General features: G+C 41.7%; 1 protein-coding gene across 1 annotated transcript in view; it reads right to left on the bottom strand.

Annotated features, from left to right (window-relative positions):
* Positions 1–1,023: 1,023 nt before the first annotated feature.
* The window catches only part of LOC119780136 (GTPase IMAP family member 9-like), a 30,975-nt gene continuing 9,259 nt past the window's right edge, over positions 1,024–22,739 (bottom strand). Inside the window, exon 2 of the mRNA XM_038280049.1 lies at positions 1,024–1,853. Coding sequence (XP_038135977.1) covers positions 1,024–1,853 — 830 coding nt within the window. The remainder of the gene's footprint in view (positions 1,854–22,739) is intronic.

Raw genomic sequence — 22,739 nt, forward strand, 5'->3', positions numbered from 1 at the left:
TCTGGATTCCTGGCAGAGATAACCTGGTTTCTATCTCCTTGTTTTAAGAAAGAAAATAAACGTTCAAACTTTGACAATCTGTGTTTCTGCATGTGGGCAAAAAGTATTAGACCCATCATGACAAATGTCCTCTTTTGTTTTATGTAAAAAGTCAATGGATGCATAAACACGCCTTTTTATTCAGTGTTAAATTCTGTTTTAAGTAACAGATTATAATAAAAAATTTCTCTGGACCTTTACTGTTTTTTCTTTATTCTTTTATTTTGCTGATTTTAATTGGTGACCTCTGGTTTAGAGCCTTATGGAGATGTGAGTGGGTCTGAAGTTGGTGTGTGATTAAATGGAGACCCTGAGTGAGTGGACCTGGCTGACTGCATGTTTCTGAGATGGTCAATAGATCCACATCTTTCCTGCCTTGTAGTTGGCAGAGTGTAATCATATGGAACTGCTGTGAATCCACTGCAGCCTTAATGATCCCTGTGACTTGTGCCAACATGTACAAAGAAACCCAACTGTTATGGTTTGAACCAAAAGGAGTGTAAGCACCGTTTAGTGTAGCTACACATTGGAAATGTCCTTATTATAAACTTGTCTTAGCTTGTCCTTTCAGCTACATTGAAAGGGGGTTAAAAGAACACAAACACCACATCATTTAATGACATTATTTTATTGATCCAAATGTTTGAAGATGCAAAGTAAATCCTGTTCTTTCTTAGCATTTTAGTTTTAAAACATGGACAGCAAAACCTAGCTTATACCCTATCCCTTTAACAGAACCTCATCATATGGGAGAAGTAGTTCAAGATTTACAACACTGGGCTATAACTGATACAGAATCACCATTAGCTTTGATATTCAATTTACTAAAAAGCAAGGAAACTTATTCTAAGGTCATTTAAGTTCAAATCATACAGATTTGAACTTTACAGACTCCCTATATTGCTAATGATTAGAAAAACTCTGATAACATTGTCTCAATATTAACAAGGTTTAGATACACAATCAATATCACTGTATTGTAACCTACTGCAAGCGACATGCTGATGCTACCAAACCTCCTGCTGTGGCTCCTGCAACAGCTCCAATAGGACCACCTAGGGCCCTAAGAGCAGCTCCACCGGTTACCATAAGACTTGTAAAAAGAGCCCATTTAGATTCATTTTCTGCTTTTCTGATCGCCTCTTTAACATCTATTCCCTGGATTTGGTTCATGATGAACACAACAATTTTTCGTTTGACTCTTTGAGCTTCTTGAAGCATCTCATTGGTGTAGTAGGTTCCTACATTTTGCTGAACCATCCTGTTAACTTTCTTAAGCAGCTCTCTAACTTGGGACGGATCCTTGGATCGGTTGTTGAACAGATGACGCTCTCCTCCACACTGAGAGATGAATCTCTGGAGAGATGGGTTATTCTTTATAAAATTATTTATATCAACCCTGTTCTCCTCCAGATCGTCTCCATGAGTGAACAGCACCATGGTGTAACTTTTTGCCTTCTCTCCAAAAATCCTCTTGATGAGTTTCACTGTTTCTTGTTCTTCTTCTGTGAATCTGCCTGCCTGGACCACAACTAGAAAGACGTTAGGACCAGGAGCGCAGAATATCATGCATCTTGCAATCTCATCTGTGACATCCTTCTGACACATACGTGTATCAAACAGACCTGGAGTATCAATTACAGACAGATTCTGACCCTCAAACTCAGCTGTTTCCTTCTGACACACTGATGTTACTGAGGAGGGGCTGGCTGTAGATTTGAAATATTTCTTTCCCAAAATGGTGTTTCCTGATGCGCTCTTCCCAGATCCAGTTCTTCCAACTAGCACCATCCTGATGCACTTCTCTTCTTCTTCTGTTAGAGATATAGATAACCATATATTGTTTTAGTAAGAAGCATTCATACCATGACATCTGCTGTTTGTAGTTTATGATCCTGAAGAATTTTTGAAAAAATCTTAATATCATTGTGAGGAGTTTGGTTCTAAAACTACTGCCTTATTTAAACATAAGACGGCCATGAGACACTCTGTCTGTATGTGAATGATGGTCGATGTGCAAACTGTGGACTGCTAAAAAGCTATTGCTCTGAGGTCATAGAAAATATAACCTTGAGATGGCAGCCGGACTATCTGCGACAGGAATTTACTGCTGAGTGTGTGAAATTTAACCGCTTTTCCTTTTTCTTCTACTGTTCCTGAAACAACTATGACTACCTGAATCTAATGCAAAATACAAATGTGTATCATTAGACAGATTGAGTAAACCATTAGGGCTGATTCCTTGGGGGGAAAAAAGCTTTTAAGGGTACAAAACCTTCTGGAAATCATTAATAGTAAATTCTGTCTCCATTGCACTGTCAATGGTGCTTCTGGGGTGATTTTAGATTTTTGACAACACCACTACAGCAAGTTATGTACCTGTGTACAGACCCTTCCAGGTTGACAAGGTTTGTTATGTAGAGTCCATCAAAACCAACCCAGTCTCATGGGAAAATGTACCCCCACTACCTTGGTCCACACTGCAAAACGTAGTGGAGGTACATTAATGGCCATTTTTTTGTGGTACTGTTACATTTCTTTTGCCTATAAACTTTCTATTGTTTTACGTCCTAGTCACGTGACTTTCAAGATTCCAGCTGGGAGAAGAAAAAAATATTTATAGATGGCCGACATTCGCTCATTTTTTTGTGGAAAGATTAATAACTTGAGTTTGTTTCAACATTGAATTCTTTGTGATTTAACTCCATCTGACGGATCAAACCCTCGCCACTGTGTGCGTTGCGTCTGAGGTTGATTTTCAGATCAATGCATTACGTCGTGGCATACGGCAGAAAATAATGTTGACAAAATGATCATGGTTTAAGATCGGATGTGTTTTATTTGGAAATCTACCGGATCCTTTGTACATTTAACTTCCTGTGTGGTGCAATCTCATTGATGGATTTTGACCAGATTTTGACCAAAGAGGAACTCAAAAAAAACAAAACAATTTAAATACACAACCAGCATATCTGGAATCAATGACAGAGAGCGACTGGGACCAGAAGTTTATTAATTTCTCCCCATTGTTTTCCATTCAAAATGTTTTCGCTCCCACCGGGCTCTAGGGAAGGGGCGTGCATACCGCCACCTACTGTTCATGAGTGTGTAGCAACATTGTTTTACATCTATTAAATTCTATTTTTTTATTTTGTATTCTGAAGATAAATAAATACTGCTTTCCTTAATCTATAAATATCTTTTATATTTCCTTTGTTTCCCAATAATCCTTTAAGACTCCATTCTTGGCCTGTCCTTTCAACTCTTTTCAATTTCTTCCTTTCAGGTCCAGATGTTTTACAGTTCATCAATACGTGTTCTACATTTTCTATCTCTCCACATCCTTCACATTTATCATTATTTGTCCTCCCTATTAAGTATAAATTGTCATTTAAATAAGTATGACCTACTTGTAGGAGCAGATTATGAATTTCTGTATTCCAAATGGTTTGGGTCACATGATCTGTCAGCTGTCTACATAAGTATCATCCGGTGTTGATGAGGACAGGTGTGTTCCACCCGAAAGGGGGAAACAGTTTTTGACTGCAACGCAATACTACCGATACAGAAGTGAAAGCTATATGGATCGCAGAAACAATGTATGCGGTGTTATTGTCAACATTGCCGAGTCATGGAAATAAATGGATTACCTGCACTAACATCAAGGACGGCTCTCATTTCAATTAAGCGGCTAAGTAATCGGCGTGTCAACTTTACCCTGGTGTACCACCTCAGGGGCTTAAAGCTTTGGCTTAGCCTCTATACAAAAGTCAAAAACTGTTTATGAAAAGAACTGATCGTGGAGAAGGAACTTTGGATGGCGTTTGTCTACGACGAGGGACGCAGATGGAGCCTGTGTGTTGGGAACGGAGCGTCAGCTGATTGGCATCAGCTCATCTGCAGCCTGGGGTGACGTCGGACAGGATCGGCGTTCAGGAGGACACCTGGGATTTCCTCGTTGCTGGATTTGAAATGCACGCATCAAATAGGTATGTGTAGCACTACAATTAGTAAGATGGCCATCTGAATCTAAATCTAAACGTGTGCAAACATAATGGCATAAATCCAATGCATTGGTTGCTGAAGTGGAGGAACAATTAACTTTGTATCAATTAACTGGTTGCAATCTATTGACTGACGGACTTTTATTATGGAGGATTGCATAGCGGACGTGGATTTACCAGCAGGTGCTAGTGCGCCATCTACTGCTGACAAACAGGACTTTCTGACCAGCAGTTGTGACACACAAATGGGCAAACGAGTGGTTAAACTTTCTGCTAAAGCAATTGCCAATCGGTTAGATCGGTTGCAAGCTGATAGAAAGGCTAATCTAAATAAAGCTAGCAATTTAAAGGAAAAGATACAAGAGTTGATGCAAAATGGTTTGGTATCAGAAGTTCAAACGTTTCTTGATGGTTACATTGACTTGTGTGTTGAAATAAGATGCATACATGATTCATTAATGAATTTATTGCCGGTTGAGGAGAAAGAAAAACATGAAATATGGTTTAAAGCAAAAATGTTGTTCACTGATGAATTTGCTGAAAAGGTGAAAAGGTGGGTTAAATCAAAAGAAGATGATGAACTTAAAAATGAAAGTGTTGGTCATTTAAATATTGGTGCTGATATTAATCATGATGGGTTGGATAACGATGATATTATGCCTAATGATAGTGTTTCTAATGTGTGTAAACATTATAGTAAAAGTGTTACCAGCAATCGGTCAAGTACAACTTCCTCTGCACAAATAAAAGCTGCAGCAGAGCGCGCTGCACTGGTTGCAAGAATGGCTGTTTTGAAGGAACGTCATGCACTGGAGGAACAGGAGCAACTGATAAAAAGGAAAAAGGAACAGCTTGAGCTAGAAACTGAGCTAGCTGCGTCTACTGCAAAGTTGGCAGTTCTGCAGGCTTCTGATGAACAGTGTCTTTCCCGTGCACAAACTGACGGAATGAACTCTTATTTTGAAAGGCAAAAAATGAAACTCACATCAGATAAAACTCTTAATGCCATGGCAAAGGATTATTATCCTGCAGCATGCAAAGTGATGCAGCAAAGAAATGCAGTACCAACACCAACCAAATAGGAAACAATGGATGTGCGACCAAAACGGACTGAAATGAAAAGTTCTGTGAGCAAGCAGCATTTTGATGCACATGATCAAATGGACTTAAAAAAATCATATGTTTTACAACATGATGTAAAAACTTCTTGTGAAAATCAAACCAGACAAAGAATAAGTCATCAAACTGATCAAGTTCAAAATGGAGATGTTGTCACTATTATGCATAAGCAAAATGAAATAACTGCTGCACTTGTGCATCAACAGCGTCTACTGTCTTGACCACCACGAGACATTCCAGTGTTTGAAGGAGATCCATTTCAATATAAAGCTTTCATTAAAGCGTTTGAACATGGAGTGGAAAACAAAGCCAGCAAAGCTGACTGTCTGTATTATTTGGAGCAATTCACTGCAGGACAGCCTAAGGAACTGGTCCGCAGCTGCCAACATATGGATCCTGAACGTGACTACATTGTAGCAGGACCATTTTGGAAATGAATACAAAATAGCAACTGCTTATATAAACAAAGCTCTGAACTGGCCATCAATAAAATCAGAGGATGTTAAAGCTCTACTAGCTTATGCTTTGTTTCTACGAGGATGTTGCAATGTGATGGAAGAACTTCATTATATGCAGAAGTTGGATATGCCAAGTAACATGAAAATGGTCCTTTCCAAGCTTCCATACAAACTCAGAGAGAGATGGAGAGCTGTTGCTCATGATATTTTGGAATCATATGACCACAGAGCTCATTTTATTGATCTGGTTGTATTTCTGGAGAAACATGTGAGGATCCTGTCTGATCCAATTTTTGGTGACATTGAAGTGTATGCACCACAACATACAGCTGGCCTGAGGTCTTCCAGCAGCTTCCAGCTACAGTCAAGGATCAGAAGTAAAGGGAGTAGTTTTTCTACCACAGCAACATCAGTGGATTACTCTGAAGATGGATCAAAGACACAAAAGCCATACTGTCATTGTTGTTCATGTGCTCACCTTATAAATAAATGCCAACAGTTCAAAAACAAGAAACACAGAGAGAAAATCCGTCTTTTGTTTTTTTTTTTTTGTTTTTTTTTTTTTACAGTGTCCTGTCTGGCAAGGTGGCAATAAGAATAATTGTCTTGATGCCAAAAGGAGCCCAACAGATTTTACTTTCACAAGTGTAGCGGTATCGCAATTGCCATACTGCTCCACTTGTTTCATGTATATAAATTGCTTTATTATAATTATGCAGGGAGTTTTACAGTTCATATGGACACTGCAATGTAAGTAGAGCAGAAAAACAGAAGAAGAAGAAGGAAAAAGAAAAAAACAGGACAAAAGATGAAAGAAAGAGGAGATAGGAAGGAGACAATGACAAAACATTTTCAGTCTGCTTCAACACCTGTAATGAGATGGAAAAAAAAAAAAAAAAAACAGCACAACCAAAAAACATGGTACGAGATATACAATAAAGCAAACACCTTGAAACTGTCGCTAAAGTAATATTATTAAGTCTGACATGTACTCTGTGTTACCTGAAGATATGAATGTGGGGTTTCTGTTTGGAAGTGAATCTCTAAGTACCTGAAGCCTAGCACCTGTAGTTGTTTGTGAGGGTGAACTTGTGCATGTAAAGTTTTAACCATAGAAAAAATGCTCAATAGTGGTTGTGGAGAGCCGGAGAGGCACACCCCCCAGAGCACTGAGTCCAGCGCCGGGAGACCCAAAGCCCCAGGCGCCCAAGGGGACCCCAGAAGGGAAGGCACCAAGGCGGGGCCAGCCCCGGAAACCAGACCCCACCAAGGCAGGAGGAGAGACAGCCACGAAGAAGCCCCCCAGCCACCGCCATGCCGGCGCCCCGGGGAGCCGCGGGGACGAGTCCGCGGGCCCCGCCGGCAGCCGGCCACCCCGAAGTAGGGCCGGGCACCGAACACCAGCCCCCCCACGGCGCCGACCGAAACGCCCCAGCCCCACAGAGCACCGAAACACGCCCCGCCCCCCAGCACCAAGCCCCGGCGACCGGCCGCAACACCCACCGCGACCGCACCACCCAGGAAAACACTCAGGCGGCCCCGCCCCCGGCCGGGGCCCATGCGCATCCGCCGCGAACCGGCCGCGAGCGCCGCAGGACCCCCCCAAAACGCCCCCCCGGCCAAAAGCGCAGCCCCACCCCACCAAGACCGACGCCAACAGCGCGCAACGAAACACACCGCGCACAGAATCAGCCCGAGAGCAGAAAAGCCGCCCGGCGCAAAACTGCAAGAAGAGCAGACCGCAGCCGGCGCAACCACCCCCTCCAGCAGCCCGAGGGGCAGCACAAAGCCAGAGCGGAGCGAACCGCGCAACCCCCCCACCGGACGAAGCCAAAGCAGCCCAGCCACGTCCGCCGCCCCCCCCCCCGCCGCCCGCACCAGGCCCTGACACGCGGCCAGAGCAGCTCCGCCGCCCCGGCCCCCCACCACGCGCCGGCCATAGCCACTCCAGGCCCCCGCCCGCCCCGCAGCCCCACCCGCCGCGATCAGCGGGAACAGAGCAGCCCCGCCATGCCTCCAGGAGGGAAAACCCACCCGAATACCCAGCCAGTGCAGCCAGCCCGCCCAGACCGGCCCCCCAACACTACCCCCGCCGGAGCCACCCGGACCCCCACACACCAGCGGCGCGCCGCCAGCAGGACCCCCACCCAGCAGGCCCGCCCGCCCCCCGAGAAAACAGACATGCCAAACCCCCCAAAGAAAAAAAAAAAGAAAAAAAAAAAAAAGGAGCCCCCACAATGCGACAGCGGACACCAGACACCGACCCGCCCGCAACCGCTCCCCCCCACAGAGGAAAAGAAAAAAAAAGAAAAAAAAAAAAAAAACATAAATAAATAGGTAAATAAATAAATAAATTAATAATTACAATTAAAATAAATAGGCAAGAGGAGAAGTGCGAGCGGAAAAACCGGAGCCCAAAACGGGACCCAAGACCCGCACCCCACCCTGCCGTGCAGCTCCCCCCCCCCCCCCCGAACCGATACCACAGAACCGGCATAGGAAAGAAACACCGCCCAGGAACCGGCATCGTAGCGAAGGCACCGGCACCGACCCCGAAAATCCCCGAACAACACCCAGCCCCACCCCGAAGCGGATCCAGTCCCAGGCCCCAGGGATCCGAGGCCCCAAGGGCACCCCATCCCCAGACAGGAGCCCCAGCAAAGCCCCGGCCGGCCGGGGCCAGCGGAGAGGTCGCAAGGAATGAGCCAGCAGTCCCCCGGGCATCCACCCCTAGCTCCACCAGCGCACCGGTGAGCCCCGACGCCAGCCAGCGGAGGGAGAGCAGGACGGGGGGAATGGGCTCCGCACTTAGCGGAGACTTGAGATGTATTTGGGAGAGGGTGCGGTTGAGACCCCAACCTGGGAAAGAAAAAAAAAAAAAAAACACACCATCTCAATCATGCCTTCCCTCCCTAGTGCCCCCACTCGTACCACAAAAAAAAAAAAAATAAAATAAAAAAATTGAATAAAATAATAATAATAATAAATAAAGAAAATAACAACGCGGACACACATTCACACATAACACTCGCATCCAATAATACCAGGACCAAAAACCCGGTGACACCGGTGGTCGGTCCCGGGACTATCGGATGACCCCATAAGTGAACCTAAAATCCGGATGTGAGGGGAGGGGAGTGGCGACACCGCCACACCAACCCATCTCTTTCCTGCTTCAAGCCCGGCCCCCCACCCCGCACACGGACCGGACCACCCCCAGCAAAAGCCCCCCCCGGGACCGGGGCCCACCCATCCCGCGCCGGCCATCCCACCAGAACCGCCCCCCCCCCCCCGAAAAGAAAGAAAGAGAAAAAAAAAAGAAAAAAAAACCTTCAACCAGGCACTTCATGCCCCTCCATCCAACCTTCTTTGGGGAAAATCCGTCTTTTGAAGGACAAAGGGATTTGTTTTGGATGCTTGTGTACTGGTCACATCAGCAGAGATTGTAATAAACGTTTAATCTGTGAAATTTGTGATCAACTACACCCAACTGTGTTGCATATTCCAAAGGCAAATTCTGAGCCTGAACCAATAAAAGGGCCAACAGGAGTTAAACCATCAACTCTTCCCCAGACATGTGGACATACAGGGGCCAGAAAGAGTCGCTGTATTCTGTCAATCATTCCAGTACAAGTAAAGTCAGCCAAGGGAGTGAATGTCATACAGACATACGCTCTTTTAGATCCTGGTAGTACAGCTACATTTTGTTCAGAACAGCTTATGCAAAGATTAAACATCACAGGGAAAAGGACTAACTTTCTCTTAAAAACAATGGGGCAGGAAAAGGTTGTTACTGCTTATTCATTGTCTGGCATTGAGGTATCAGGGTTGAATGGAAACAACTTTTATCCTCTGCCAGAAGTCCTTACGCAGAAGCCAATACCAGTCACTTCAGATAATATTGTTACTGCTGCAGAAATAGAAAGATGGCCCTATTTGTCAAAGGTTCAAATCCCCACCATAAAGGCCAATGTTGACTTGTTGATAGGAACCAACGCTCCCAAGATATTAGAGCCTTGGGAAGTGGTCAACAGTTGTGGAGAGGGCCCATATGCTCTAAGGACAGTGTTGGGCTGGGTGATAAATGGTCCATTGAATGAAGATGGAAATAACAGCAGCACTGAAGTGAAGCCGCGTTCTGCTCTAGTGAACAAGATCTCTGTATCTAACTTGGAGTTCCTGCTCAACAATCAGTATGACCATGACTTCAATGAAAAAACCTCAGAGAAAAGTAAAATGTCAAGAGAAGACATTCGTTTTATGGAAATCATGGAATCCTCTTCAACTTTACAGGATAAGAAATATTGTCTAAAACTGCCCTTTAAGAACACAGATGCTATGCTACCAAATAGCTACTCTGTAGCCAAGCAGAGGATACTTGGATTAAGAAGGAGGTTTATAAATGACTCTCGACTTCATGAGGAATATTCAAGTTGCCTCCAGGATGTCATTAAAAAGGGTTATGCCGAGCAAGTACCAGATCAACAGTTGAAAGGTACAGTTGGGAAAGTATGGTACATTCCTCACCATGGTGTTTTTCACCCAAAAAAAGGTTCGTTAAGAGTGGTGTTTGATTGTGGAGCCACTTATCAAGGAACTTCATTAAATAAAGAACTGCTACAAGGACCGAACCTTACCAGTTCCTTGCTTGGAGTACTCCTTCGCTTCAGGCAGGAGCCTGTAGCATTTATGGGTGACATTCAGGCCATGTTCCATCAGGTGAAGGTTGCAGAACAAGACAGAGACTTTCTGCGCTTTCTCTGGTGGCCAGAAGGAGACATCAGCAGAGAACTGAAAGTCTACAGAATGACTGTGCACTTGTTTGGAGCCGTTTCCTCTCCAAGTTGCGCTAGCTATGCGCTAAAGAAAACTGCAGATGACAACAAAGATGATTTTTCTGATCAAGCTGTTCTTGCTGTCAAGCAAAACTTTTATGTTGATGACTGCCTGATGAGTTTGGGTTCAGAGGAAGATGCCATAAAAATGGTGAATGAACTAAATGCTCTCTGTAAAAGAGGTGGATTTCAGTTGGAGAAATGGATCAGTAACAGTCGAGCAGTGTTGCAGTCTATCCCAGAAGAACACTGGGCAAAGGATTTAAAAGAGCTCAATTTGGATCGCGATGACCTCCCAGCTGAAAGAGCTTTAGGTCTACTGTGGTGTGTTGAGTCAGACTCCTTCAGATTTAAGATGGAGATGAAACGTCAGTCTCCAACTAGACGTGGCATTCTGTCCATCACCAGTTCAGTATACGATCCTTTGGGTTTTCTGTCTCCAGCCATCCTACCTGCTAAGATGATGCAGCAAGAGCTCTGTAGGAGGAGCTGTGGATGGGATGATGTCATCCCACTGGATATTTTAAAACGGTGGGAACAGTGGTTGGAGGAGGTCAAGTTACTGGCTTCATTCAAAGTAGCAAGATGTATGAAACCAAAAGATTTTGAGAACCTCAAATACTGCCAGTTACATCATTTCGCTGATGCCAGTAAAGATGGCTATGGAACTGTAACATACATCCGGTTGAAAGACAACAAGGATCATATTAATGTAGCTTTCTTACTAGGAAAGGCCAGAGTAGCGCCTTTAAAAACTGTGACGATCCCAAGACTGGAACTTACAGCCGCAGTTTTGGCTGCCAGAGTGGACGTGATGCTAAAGGCAGAGCTTCAAATGCAGCTGGATGAATCTGTGTTTTGGACGGACAGTACATCAGTTCTGAAATACATCAACAATGAGGATAAACGTTTCCAAACCTTTGTGGCAAATCGGATCTCAACAATAAGAGAGATTTCAAGCCCTTCCCAATGGAGGCATGTTGGTTCCAATGACAACCTAGCCGATGCTGCATCAAGGGGAACCGACCCGTTTTCTGACTAACCACATTTGGATTGAGGGCCCCAGCTTTCTTTGGAAGCCTGAGGGATTCTGGCCAGAGAATCCTGTTAATAATAAGATGGACTCCAATGATCCAGAGCTCAAAAGGGATGCTCTTGTGAACTGTGCTGCCACTGATTCAATTAAGCCCACTGATTTTCTTATTAACTACTTTTCCGAATGGAGGAAACTCAAGATTTCTGTTGCCTGGTTTCTCAGACTGAAAACCCATTTGTTGCAGCTCATTCGACAAACGGCTCATCTGAAAGACCCTGATCTTAATAATGGGCAAGTGAAAGGAAAAAAGGCTGCAGTGACATCAAAGGGCAAAGCCTTAAAGCCCAAGGGTCTGTTGGAAGCTGAGTTGGCCATTGTACGCTATTGTCAGCAGCAGAGGTTCGAAAATGAAATTTCCTGCTTGCTGTCCAAGACTGGAACAGTAAGCAGACAGAGTTCCATCTATAAACTGGACCCTATGTTGGATAATGGGTTGTTGAGAGTTGGAGGAAGGTTAAGTAAAGGAGCAATGCCCATGGAAGAAAAGAACCCTCTTATTCTCTCTAAAGATCAGCATATCTCCAGGCTCATTCTTAAACATATTCATCAGTTGTTGGGACACAGTGGACGAAACCATACTCTGTCAACTCTTAGGAGGAAATATTGGATCACCAATGCAAATGCAGCAGTGAGAAAAATCATATCTGAATGCCGCAATTGCAGACGTTTTAATGGGAGAGCTTTGGAGCAGAAGATGGCGGATCTTCCAAAAGAGAGACTTGTTCCTGATTTGCCTCCATTTACAAATGTTGGAGTGGATTATTTTGGACCTGTTGAAATCAAGCAAGGCAGAAAACAATGCAAACGATATGGTGTGATATTCACCTGTATGACGAGCAGAGCAATACACTTGGAAGTAGCAAACTCCCTCGAAACAGATGCCTGCATCAATGCAATACGTCGTTTTATCAGCAGAAGGGGTCAAGCTGTTCACATCAGGTCGGACAATGGGACAAAATTTGTTGGAGCCGAACGGGAGTTGAGGCAAGCTCTCGCTTCATTGGATCATAAACTGATTCAAGATGCTCTTACTCCATCTGGAGTTGAATGGAGTTTCAATCCACCAGCAGGATCCCATCATGGTGGAGTCTGGGAACGTATGATACGCCTTGTTAGGCGCATCCTCAACTCCGTTTTAAGACAGCAACGATTGGATGACGATGGACTTCATACTGTTATGTGTGAAATAGAGGCCATATTGAATGATCGTCCAATAAAAAGGCTATCAGATGAGCCAAATGACTTGGAACCTCTCACACCAAATCATCTACTGCTACTAAAAGGAAAACCTGCCTTACCACCTGGGCTGTTTGAACCGTCAGATATGTATGTGAAGCGCCGTTGGAGACAAGTTCAATACATCTCAGATTTATTTTGGAAACGCTGGATCAAGGAGTATTTGCCCCTATTGCAAGAAAGACAGAAGTGGAATCAACAGAAGCAAAATTTGAAATCTGGAGATGTCGTCGTCATCATGGATTCATCTGCCCCACGTGGCTCCTGGCCTCTTGCTAAAGTAATATCGGTTTTCTCTGATAAAAAAGGCATGGTGCGATCTGTAAAACTGCAGACAAAGAACAATATCATTGAAAGACCTGTTACCAAACTTTGTTTGATACAGGGGGTGTAAATCAACAGTTATGTATTCATTTGCTCCTATTGTTATTGCATATAATTGTTACGTCTGCCTGCCATAACAATTAGGGGCCGGTGTGTAGGAGCAGATTATGAATTTCTGTATTCCAAATGGTTTGGGTCACATGATCTGTCAGCTGTCTACATAAGTATGATCCGGTGTTGATGAGGACAGGTGTGTTCCACCCGAAAGGGGGAAACAGTTTTTGACCGCAATGCAACGCAATACTACCGATACAGAAGTGAAAGCTATGTGGATCGCAGAAACAATGTATGCGGTGTTATTGTCAACATTGCCGAGTCATGGAAATAAATGGATTACCTGCACTAACATCAAGGACGGCTCTCATTTCAATTAAGCAGCTAAGTAATCGGCGTGTCAACTTTACCCTGGTGTACCACCTCAGGGGCTTAAAGCTTTGGCTTAGCCTCTATACTACTCTTAATCTGATCAATATTATTTCTTCCCTTCGGTTTCTCTCATTAATATTTCTATTTAATACTGACTTTTGTACTTTATATAACCTTCTTCCTTTTTTTATCTTCATTCCACCTTTTTTGCCATTTTTCAATTTCTTTCCTCTTAATAAATGATTTTCCTTCCCCTTTCCCTAAAGGAATTGTAATTGTTATTGCCTCCTCTAATTGCTAATTTGTCTACTACTACCCCACTACTAACCGTAGTGAGGGTACATTTTCCCATGAGACTGGGTTGTGCCATCATTTGGAATATCCCACTTTGACCTTTTAATGCTTAGCATATTGACCACAAGCTGACACCAAAAATAAAGCAATCGATTATTGACAACAATATGCTACATTTAATGAAGACTAATACAGATTTTACTCTCTTATAAGAATTAGTTTTAGGTTTTTTGGGGAGAGTTTGTATCGGCAGTCATCTGGGAATCTTTTATGTATTTATTGGTAAAGAACAACCTCTCAACCCATTTAATGTAAATGTTGCGTCGAACCAGAAAGTTATTTGAAGAGCATAGATGCATAAATATGTGCATAGCTTTAACAAGGGCCTCATGAAGGTCTGTTCTGTTATTCTCTTTTGGAGAATATAGACATTGTGGGCATTCATTTCCCTGATAAGCTGGTGAAGATTCTTAGACATCCAGGTCATAATCATTCCAAAAAAAAAAAACAAAAAAAAAAACTTTGTACTTTGTTTTTCAAGTTTGAAGACTTACCATTCAGGACGTTTTTCAATTCAAAATTACAGTAGCCCAACAAATCCTTGTTTTGGCTTAGAAAATATGCAAATTGAACCTGATGAGTGATCCCAATAGCTTGACTCTGAACCGAATTTGATCCCTATTACTTTTTGGCCACATGCACATTATTGTACTGCCTGGTCAACCCTAAGAAAATGTTCTGGAACTGCCACTGAACTGACACCCAATGCATGGAGGGTAACCCAAAAAGGGCCATTGTTAGAGAAACTGGGTGCCTACAAAGTGCTGTTTTCAAGCTAATTAATGGAAAGTTAGGTGGAATGAAAAGTAGACAAATAACAATTACAATTCCTTTAGGGAAAGGGGAAGGAAAATCATTTATTAAGAGGAAAGAAATTGAAAAATGGCAAAAAAAAAAAAGGTGGAATGAAGATAAAAAGGAAGAAGGTTATATAAGGTACAAAAGTCAGTATTAAATAGAAATATTAATGAGAGAAACCGAAGGGAAGAAATAATAATGATCAGATTAAGAGTAGGTCATACTTATTTAAATGACAATTTATACTTAATAGGGAGGAAAAATAATGATAAATGTGAAGGATGTGGAGAGATAGAAAATGTAGAACACGTATTGATGAACTGTAAAACATCTGGACCTGAAAGGAAGAAATTGAAAAGAGTTGAAAGGACAGGCCAAGAATGGAGTCTTAAAGGATTATTGGGAAATAAAGGAAATATAAAAGATATTTATAGATTAAGGAAAGCATTATTTATTTATCTTCAGAATACAAAATAAAAAAATAGAATTTAATAGATGTAAAACAATGTTGCTACACACTCATGAACAGTAGGTGGCGGTATGCACGCCCCTTCCCTAGAGCCCGGTGGGAGCGAAAACATTTTGAATGGAAATCAATGGGGAGAAATTAATAAACTTCTGGTCCCAGTTGCTCTCTGTCATTGATTCCAGATATGCTGGTTGTGTATTTAAATTGTTTTGTTTTTTTTGAGTTCCTCTTTGGTCAAAATCTGGTCAAAATCCATCAATGAGATTGCACCAAACAGGAAGTTAAATGCACAAGGCGAGGGTTTGATCCGTCAGATGGAGTTAAATCACAAAGAATTCAATGTTGAAATGGGGCGGCAGCTAAATGCTAGGCGATGGGTAGCAGCCAAAACGTTGCAATTTCACATAATCCTGACGAGATCCGAAAAACCGTAGCTATAAACTAGCAAGCGGGTGATTATGTATGTTCACTAAGTAAATATTATGTAAATAAACCCTACACTTCTCGCTATAAATGTAATCAAAACCCATTTAAATGCAGAAACTGATTGAAATTATTGATTTTCCCACTAAAAGTTAGAGAAATCTCAGCCATGTTTATACCAAAACGTTTCAGTTTCACATTATCTTGAAAAATCTTTGCAAGAAACGAACAAGCAAGTGAATATGTACATTCCCTGAGTAAATATTCTGGCAACAAACTATACATTTCTCACTAAAAATGTAATCAAAACTCATTTTAATGCAAAAACAAACTCAAGTTATTAATCTTTCCACAAAAAAATGAGCGAATGTCGGCCATCTATATATATTTTTTTCTTTTCCCAGCTGGAATCTTGAAAGTCACGTGACTAGGACGTAAAACAATAGAAAGCGTATAGGCAGAAGAAATGTAACAGTACCACAAAAAAATGGCCATTAATGTACCTCCACTACGTTTTGCAGTGTGGACCAACGTAGTGGGGGTACATTTTCCCATGAGACTGGGTTGATCAAAACACACAGGGTCTATTTAGCAATAAAATAACTGTCTGTTAATAAATCTATAGCAATTGATCTTCACTGCATGAAAAGTGAGATTTTCGCCCCCATAAACTCCCGCAGATCTCCCTGATTTTCGTCAGTTTCCGACAACTTGCAACCCGCGCTTGTCCGCGTTTGTCGTGCCACAAATTGTCGGAAAGGGACTCTGATGTATGTGGAGAGCGATCAGCTTTACTAATGGCCCTAATTAGCATATGAATGCAGCAAACCCACGCGGCTGGCTAGGTCTGGCTTGAATAACCTACTCAGTATTGGCTGAAACCACTATTCTCAAACAAGTGAAATCGCTCGTGATTGGCAGCAAAACCACACGTGGCCAGGCCAGGCTTTAATTTTCTTACTGAGTATTGGACGGAACCACTTCTTTTTAAACAAGTAAAGTCGCTCGTGATTGGTTGGCATATATATATATTTACATATAAATTTACATATATATATTTATGAATATATATTTATTCATTCATATATTTATTCATTCGTATATTTATTCATTCGTATGCTGTGCATTTATGTTATCCTACACTACTACACAATTATTAGGCTACCATCAAGGACATGAATGAATTTATACAGGAAATGAACATTTGCCAGGAAGCTGTTTATGCAAAGAAAGAGCTTTATTAAAACAAACACAACTATATACAACGCGTATCCAAACACATGCATATCTAAAAATTACAACTCCGTGAACGGTCCGTTTGCTTCCTCGGGGTTGGAGGTAACTGGCAGCATTCCCTCCGAGGCAGGTCCGATGTGCAGACGCCTACTGTGCGTGGCCCTGTACTTCGGCATCGCTTCTAACCGGGACTGCAGCTTAACACAGAGTTCAGTGAGATCCGGCCTACGAAATGGCGGCGACCGTACAATCCATCCAGAGACACCGCCAACGATGCCATCTTCTTCGTCGGACATGATGCAGACGGTGGCGGACTTCCAGAGTTCCACTTCCTCATCTGCTAGCACACTCTGCCTCGCTTTCAGCAGCTGAAAAAAAACAATGAATCAGCGCACTGCGTATGGACACAACACATCTATCAATGCCCCTGAAAAATAGTCACCAAAATAAAGTCTTACCCTCTTTCTTCTCGCCCGACTCCGAGCAGATTGCTTGGCAGCCTCCGAAAGCAACGTGATGGCTGGCTGCGTATATCTGAAGCTCCTGCGTACCGTCTGAAAATACGTCTTACAGGCTGCTGGAAAACAATTAAATGAGAGTGGTATGAATGAAAAATCAAACGCAAGTCACAGTAACAAGGAAGGAGAAAACATTAAAACAAGTCACTTACACACAATGTCGTCTTTATCAACATCGTGCAAATCTGGACTTGCTGATATGGCTCCGAGCAAGGTCTGTGAAAACAAAATGTACAGCTATGATCGGTATCCATCCCTATCTATTTCCTTTTACAGCAGAATGAAAGCATATTCTTTAAATCTTACCCTTGCTCCGGTTCATAGCGCCTGCAATTACTCTCCGAGTTTTGAAGACGGCGTACTGCTTCCTTTGAATCACAAAAAATACACTTTAATAAAGCTTGTTCTTGCAAGGCTACTATTAGCCGTAGCTTTAGGCTAGGCTGTTATTAGCCGTAGCTTTAGGCTAGGCTGCTATTAGCCGTAGCTTTAGGCTAGGCTGCTATTGGCCGTAGCTTAGGCTAGGCTGCTTTTAGCTTAGCAGGCAGTAATCGAACATATATTTACCGCTAGCATCTCTTCTTTGAGTTCGTCTTGTTCGATGCAGAGTCGCCATCGCGTCCAAGAGGAGTTTTACCCCGAAATCCCACATACTTCGCTCCAGACCGCCTGCACAAAGCAAAGCATACATCCTCCATTGTGGCTCCAGAGCTCCGCTCTGAGTTTCTTGGAGATCGTAGAGAGCATGCGCGAGATGAACCAGGGTTTCTGCGGATCAATAAAAATAATTAAAAAATCATTCTTTTTTTTTTTTTATCAAGGCCTTAATTGGCACTAAAATTATTTAAATATGTTTATCAAAGTATTTATAATTCTTTAATAAAAAATGCTTATAAAAACAATTTCGTCAGATATATTATATCGCTCCAGGCGGAGAAAAAGCTAGAGGATATACATATACGTATATATGTGTGTGTGTGTGTGTGTGTGTGTGTGTTTACATACATACAGGAGTCATGGAACTCTGCTTGCAGCTCCTTCATATTTCATGTACACTAATAACTTGTGTACATGGTTTTTGTTGATGGCATTAAAATCATTTCTAATAGCATTGAAATAGCTTTAAATTAGAGTCACTCATTCCTGTATGAACCCTGTGAGCGCTTAATTTAATATGACATATTAAAAAAATCCCACCATCACCCAGCATATGTTCAGTTTCTGCCCAATTATATATATATATATATTTGTAGATTTTTGTAACGGGGATAAGGATAATTCAAAACTGCTTTTTTTGAATGAACTTGTTCTCTACTCACAAACTCAGCATCTCTTTTCATTCCTGTAATAAGAAGTTTCTTTTGAATGGATTTGATTAAAGTTTAAGTCCCTCGGTATAAAATAAATATTTTGATGGAGATGAGAAATCTGCTTCCTCGTTGGTGAATAACCAATAGTTTGGATCCAATCATTTAAATAAACGGTGTTAGATTTTTTTTTTTTAATATATAAGAATTGTGCTAGAATTTCTAGTCACCGATCTGTTGCTGCTATATTTTAATTTGACGAACCGGAATTTGTCGATGCTCTTTTTCCTGTTTGGTGCGATTGCAATTGCGGATCTTGACCTGGCCGGACCTTATGACCACAGTGTACCAATCTTCTGATGGCTACTTCCAACAGGATAATGCGCCATGTTATAAAGTGAATCATCTCAGACTCATTTCTTGAAACTTTTCCACTTAAGTAATTGTGAATTGAGCATATTGACAGACAACATTTTATTTTTTATCTTAAATGCAATTTTTTTTTTTTTATAATTACTGCTCTAAATGTATTGCTTTGTCAGCTAAAGATGTGTTTTGGTCTCTATACTTTAATTAAATAAATCAATTCAAGCTAAAATGTAAGAGGCTATACTGAGCCTGATCTCTTTGTATCAGAGATTTTCTTACCTTTTAGAAAAATGTCATTTGGAGTAAAACTCCCCCTGCAACCCTGATTTGCATTTGTATAGCTCACAGCATGTTCATTAACATGTTAAAGCCTCCCCTAGAATTCCATGGGGGGGGGAGGCATAGGGGGAACACTGCCTAAGAAAGTCCACGTCAATTTCTGACAATTTACGGGAGTTTTCGGCGAAGCCTGCAAATTGCCGTAAACTGCCGCTAACCTGAAGTTCCACGACAATCTACAGTGCCGCATATTGACGAAAATCCCACTTTTCATGCAGTGCTTATTGCAGTTGAACATCTCAGATTTGCAAGTCCAAAGGTAGTCCCTGTTCTTGCCTTGTGCCTCACTGGTTTTATTACATATATTTTTATTCCTGAAACCTTGATGAATGTTCTTCTACTTTCTGTGATTAAAAACAAAACAGGTAAAATTGGCAGCTCTGATAATAGACCTATGGCCCTAGAAAGTACATTGTCTACAGTCTTTGGACTAATTCTTTTGCCAACATTTGCAAAGATTGTTATGTCTACAGACAATCAATTTGGGTTCTAGTCCAAACATGGAACTGATATGTGTATATATGGCCCAAAAGAATGACTGAATAATTATAACAGCAAAAATTCTACAGTTTTTCTTTGTTTTTTAGATGCCACTAAGGCTTTAGATCATGTTAATCCTAAGAAACTTTTATTATTCAATTGTGCCAAGCTGGTGTACCCAAATATATAGTGAGTTGTCTGTCATATTGGTATGCTAATCTAACTATGCAGGTCAAATGGGACAACTGTTTGTTTGCATTCTTTCGTGTTGGCAATGGAGTCAGAAAAGGAAGCATTGTATCTCCTATGTTTTGTAATTTTTATATGAATGACCTCTCTAAGCAGCTACACCTGTGTAGAACTGGCTGCATGGTTGGTGACTCCATTATTAATCATTTAATGTTTGGTCCGTTAAAAGGGGGGGAAAAAAAGAAAAAAACCCCACTCCACTGGACTTGGTTTCCAAGGTTTGAAGACGTTTCACTTCCCCTCCAGGAAGCTTTCTCTATTCAAATGTCTGGATCTGCAGTGAGTTTGAGGCTTTATATAAACAAGGCCTTGCATTGCTTAGAAACATGCAAATTGAAACAGATGAGCGGGTCGTTTGGTTCCATTGTTAGCCTTTAATATCTGAAACGGGAACACGTCTTTGCTGTCTACATCTTAAATTGAAACGTAGATGGTTCCTATAATATGCAAGTTTCCTAAGCAATATATAACTGAAAAAAATATATAACTGAAAAAAAATTTTCAGTATTTTCTTTTTTCCTTATGTACATTGGTTAAAAAGCGCATTATAATGTAAGGAGAAACCTGTTGGGATCTGGAGATCTGCCACCTGTCTCCAGCAGAGAGCGCTGTGGGTAGCGCTTGAGCGCTTGAGAGAAACTAGATTCTAACCAGCCTCTGTCTTCTCTGCTCACAGGAAGATCCGTCTGAAGTCTGTAGCTCTGGAGGAGCTAGCTTTGGAAACCTGCCTGCCTGCCCTAGGAAGCCAAACCTGAAGACAATCAGTCTGGGTTCCCCAGCCAGCTCTCAAGGGAGAGCTAGGACATCACTTCAAGGTCTGAAACTCTCTAGTCTGAAGCTAGAAGCTGCTGCTGCTGAGCTCTGTGCTGAACCCACTGTCTCTGGACCCAATTGGTCCCCCCTCTCCAGTGATCTGTCTGAACCTCATCAAGGTACAAATCTGAATCAAACATCAATCAAGTCCCCTCAGCTGCCTGGCTAACCAAACAATCCATCTCTGCAGATTCTCAGTGATTGCTGTCCCGGACCTGTACCAGAACCAGCTCTTGTTATTATGTGTGCTCATCCTTTAATAAACTGTTAAACTTTTACCCCGTTTCTGTGGTGTTCTGCATGTGGGTTTATACACTAGAGACCCATCATGACAAAACCTATGTTTTTGTTCTATGTGTCACGTTGTTACCCATGGGAAAGATTGATTGACACAATTACGTATTTGCATCACTGGGACTGTTTTCCAAGAAGTTTCACCAGAAAATGTTAAGATTTTTTTTGTGAGAAAAGCTTTATAAATAATCTTTATTCCTGTGGAGTTTATGTGGTGGTTTTTTCACTTTTATTTGTATAAACCTTTATATATATTTGTTTTAAACTGATTTAGGTTTCTGTTTCCCTTCTTAGTTCTGATTGCATTTTTTGGGGATTTGTAAGACGTGTCCACAATCAATGGCTGTTAAAACCAGAAGAACCACGAGGAGCCTTTATTATCTCACGAGGAGTAACACTATATACTGCATGTTTGTAGTGCAACTTTAAAAAAAGACAGTCTTATAAGATTGAAGGTGGCCTATAATAATGCATTAAGAATTTTTGTTAAAGAAACGCAGATGGACCAGTGCCAGTGAACTGTTTGTATCTGCTAGTGTCAGCATTTGATGGCTGTTTTAAAAAAGCATATGTCTAAATTTATTTGTCCTTTAAATTATTCAAATAACAGAATTATCCTACGGTTGACTAATGTTAATTATAGTGCAGTAAAATCCTCATCTTTACAATGGAGACATTGGTTTGATTGCCTCTTGAAAGACTAGAAGTCGCTTCTGTCAGTGAGCCCCAGGGCAGCTGTGGCTACAGTGTAACTTGCCATCATCAGTGTGTGCATGAATGGGTGACTGGCTGAATGTAGTATAAAGCGCTTTGGTCAAGTCTCTTGACTTGAAAAAGCGCTATATAAGTACAGGCCATTTAGAAGTCGCCTTTTATTGTACTTTTATTTTTTGTCTTTTTTTTTTGTTTTTTATGAAATTCCTTTGGACTTTGAGTCTGTGATAAAATTTATCTTTTAACTTATCTTATCTTATCAAACCATTGGGGACATGCATGCAGGTTCAATGACGTCATATCCATAGGACTGCACAGGAAAATTACAGGGTGTTATGCAGCACACAGCCCTTTAAAGGCCATGGAGAGATGTGGCCTGGCTCGTTGGTGATGGTTTTTAACGCTTACTGATTAGCATTCCTTTCTTTAATCACAATTTCCGAGGCAGTTTGAAAGTAAGATAAAAGATTATGACTAGGAATAAAACTGCAAATATTCTTGCTACAGAATGAGTCAGACAACCCATATACTCATCAAGGCAATTGATTCAAAATAATTAAAATATGAAAGATATGGGAACTTTACTGGGTATTTCAGAATAGAATGTTAAAGGGGCTGTGACCCAATGCAGGAGCTGTGTTCTTCAAAGGACCCTGCTCATTTAAACTAGATCCTTCAAAGACATTAAAGCAGGGGTCACCAACGTGTTGCTCATGGGCATCATGGGGCCCTCAGAGGCCACATAGGGTGCCAACAGCGTCTTCTGAAAACAGCACAACTCACCAGTGTAATTAGGCTGGATTTTTTGTTATTCTGTTGCTCTTCTTTTTTAATCATTT

This window comes from Cyprinodon tularosa, unplaced genomic scaffold, assembly GCF_016077235.1.
Source record: "Cyprinodon tularosa strain WSP-4 unplaced genomic scaffold, ASM1607723v1 ctg1555, whole genome shotgun sequence".
Taxonomy (NCBI): Eukaryota; Metazoa; Chordata; class Actinopteri; order Cyprinodontiformes; family Cyprinodontidae; genus Cyprinodon; species Cyprinodon tularosa.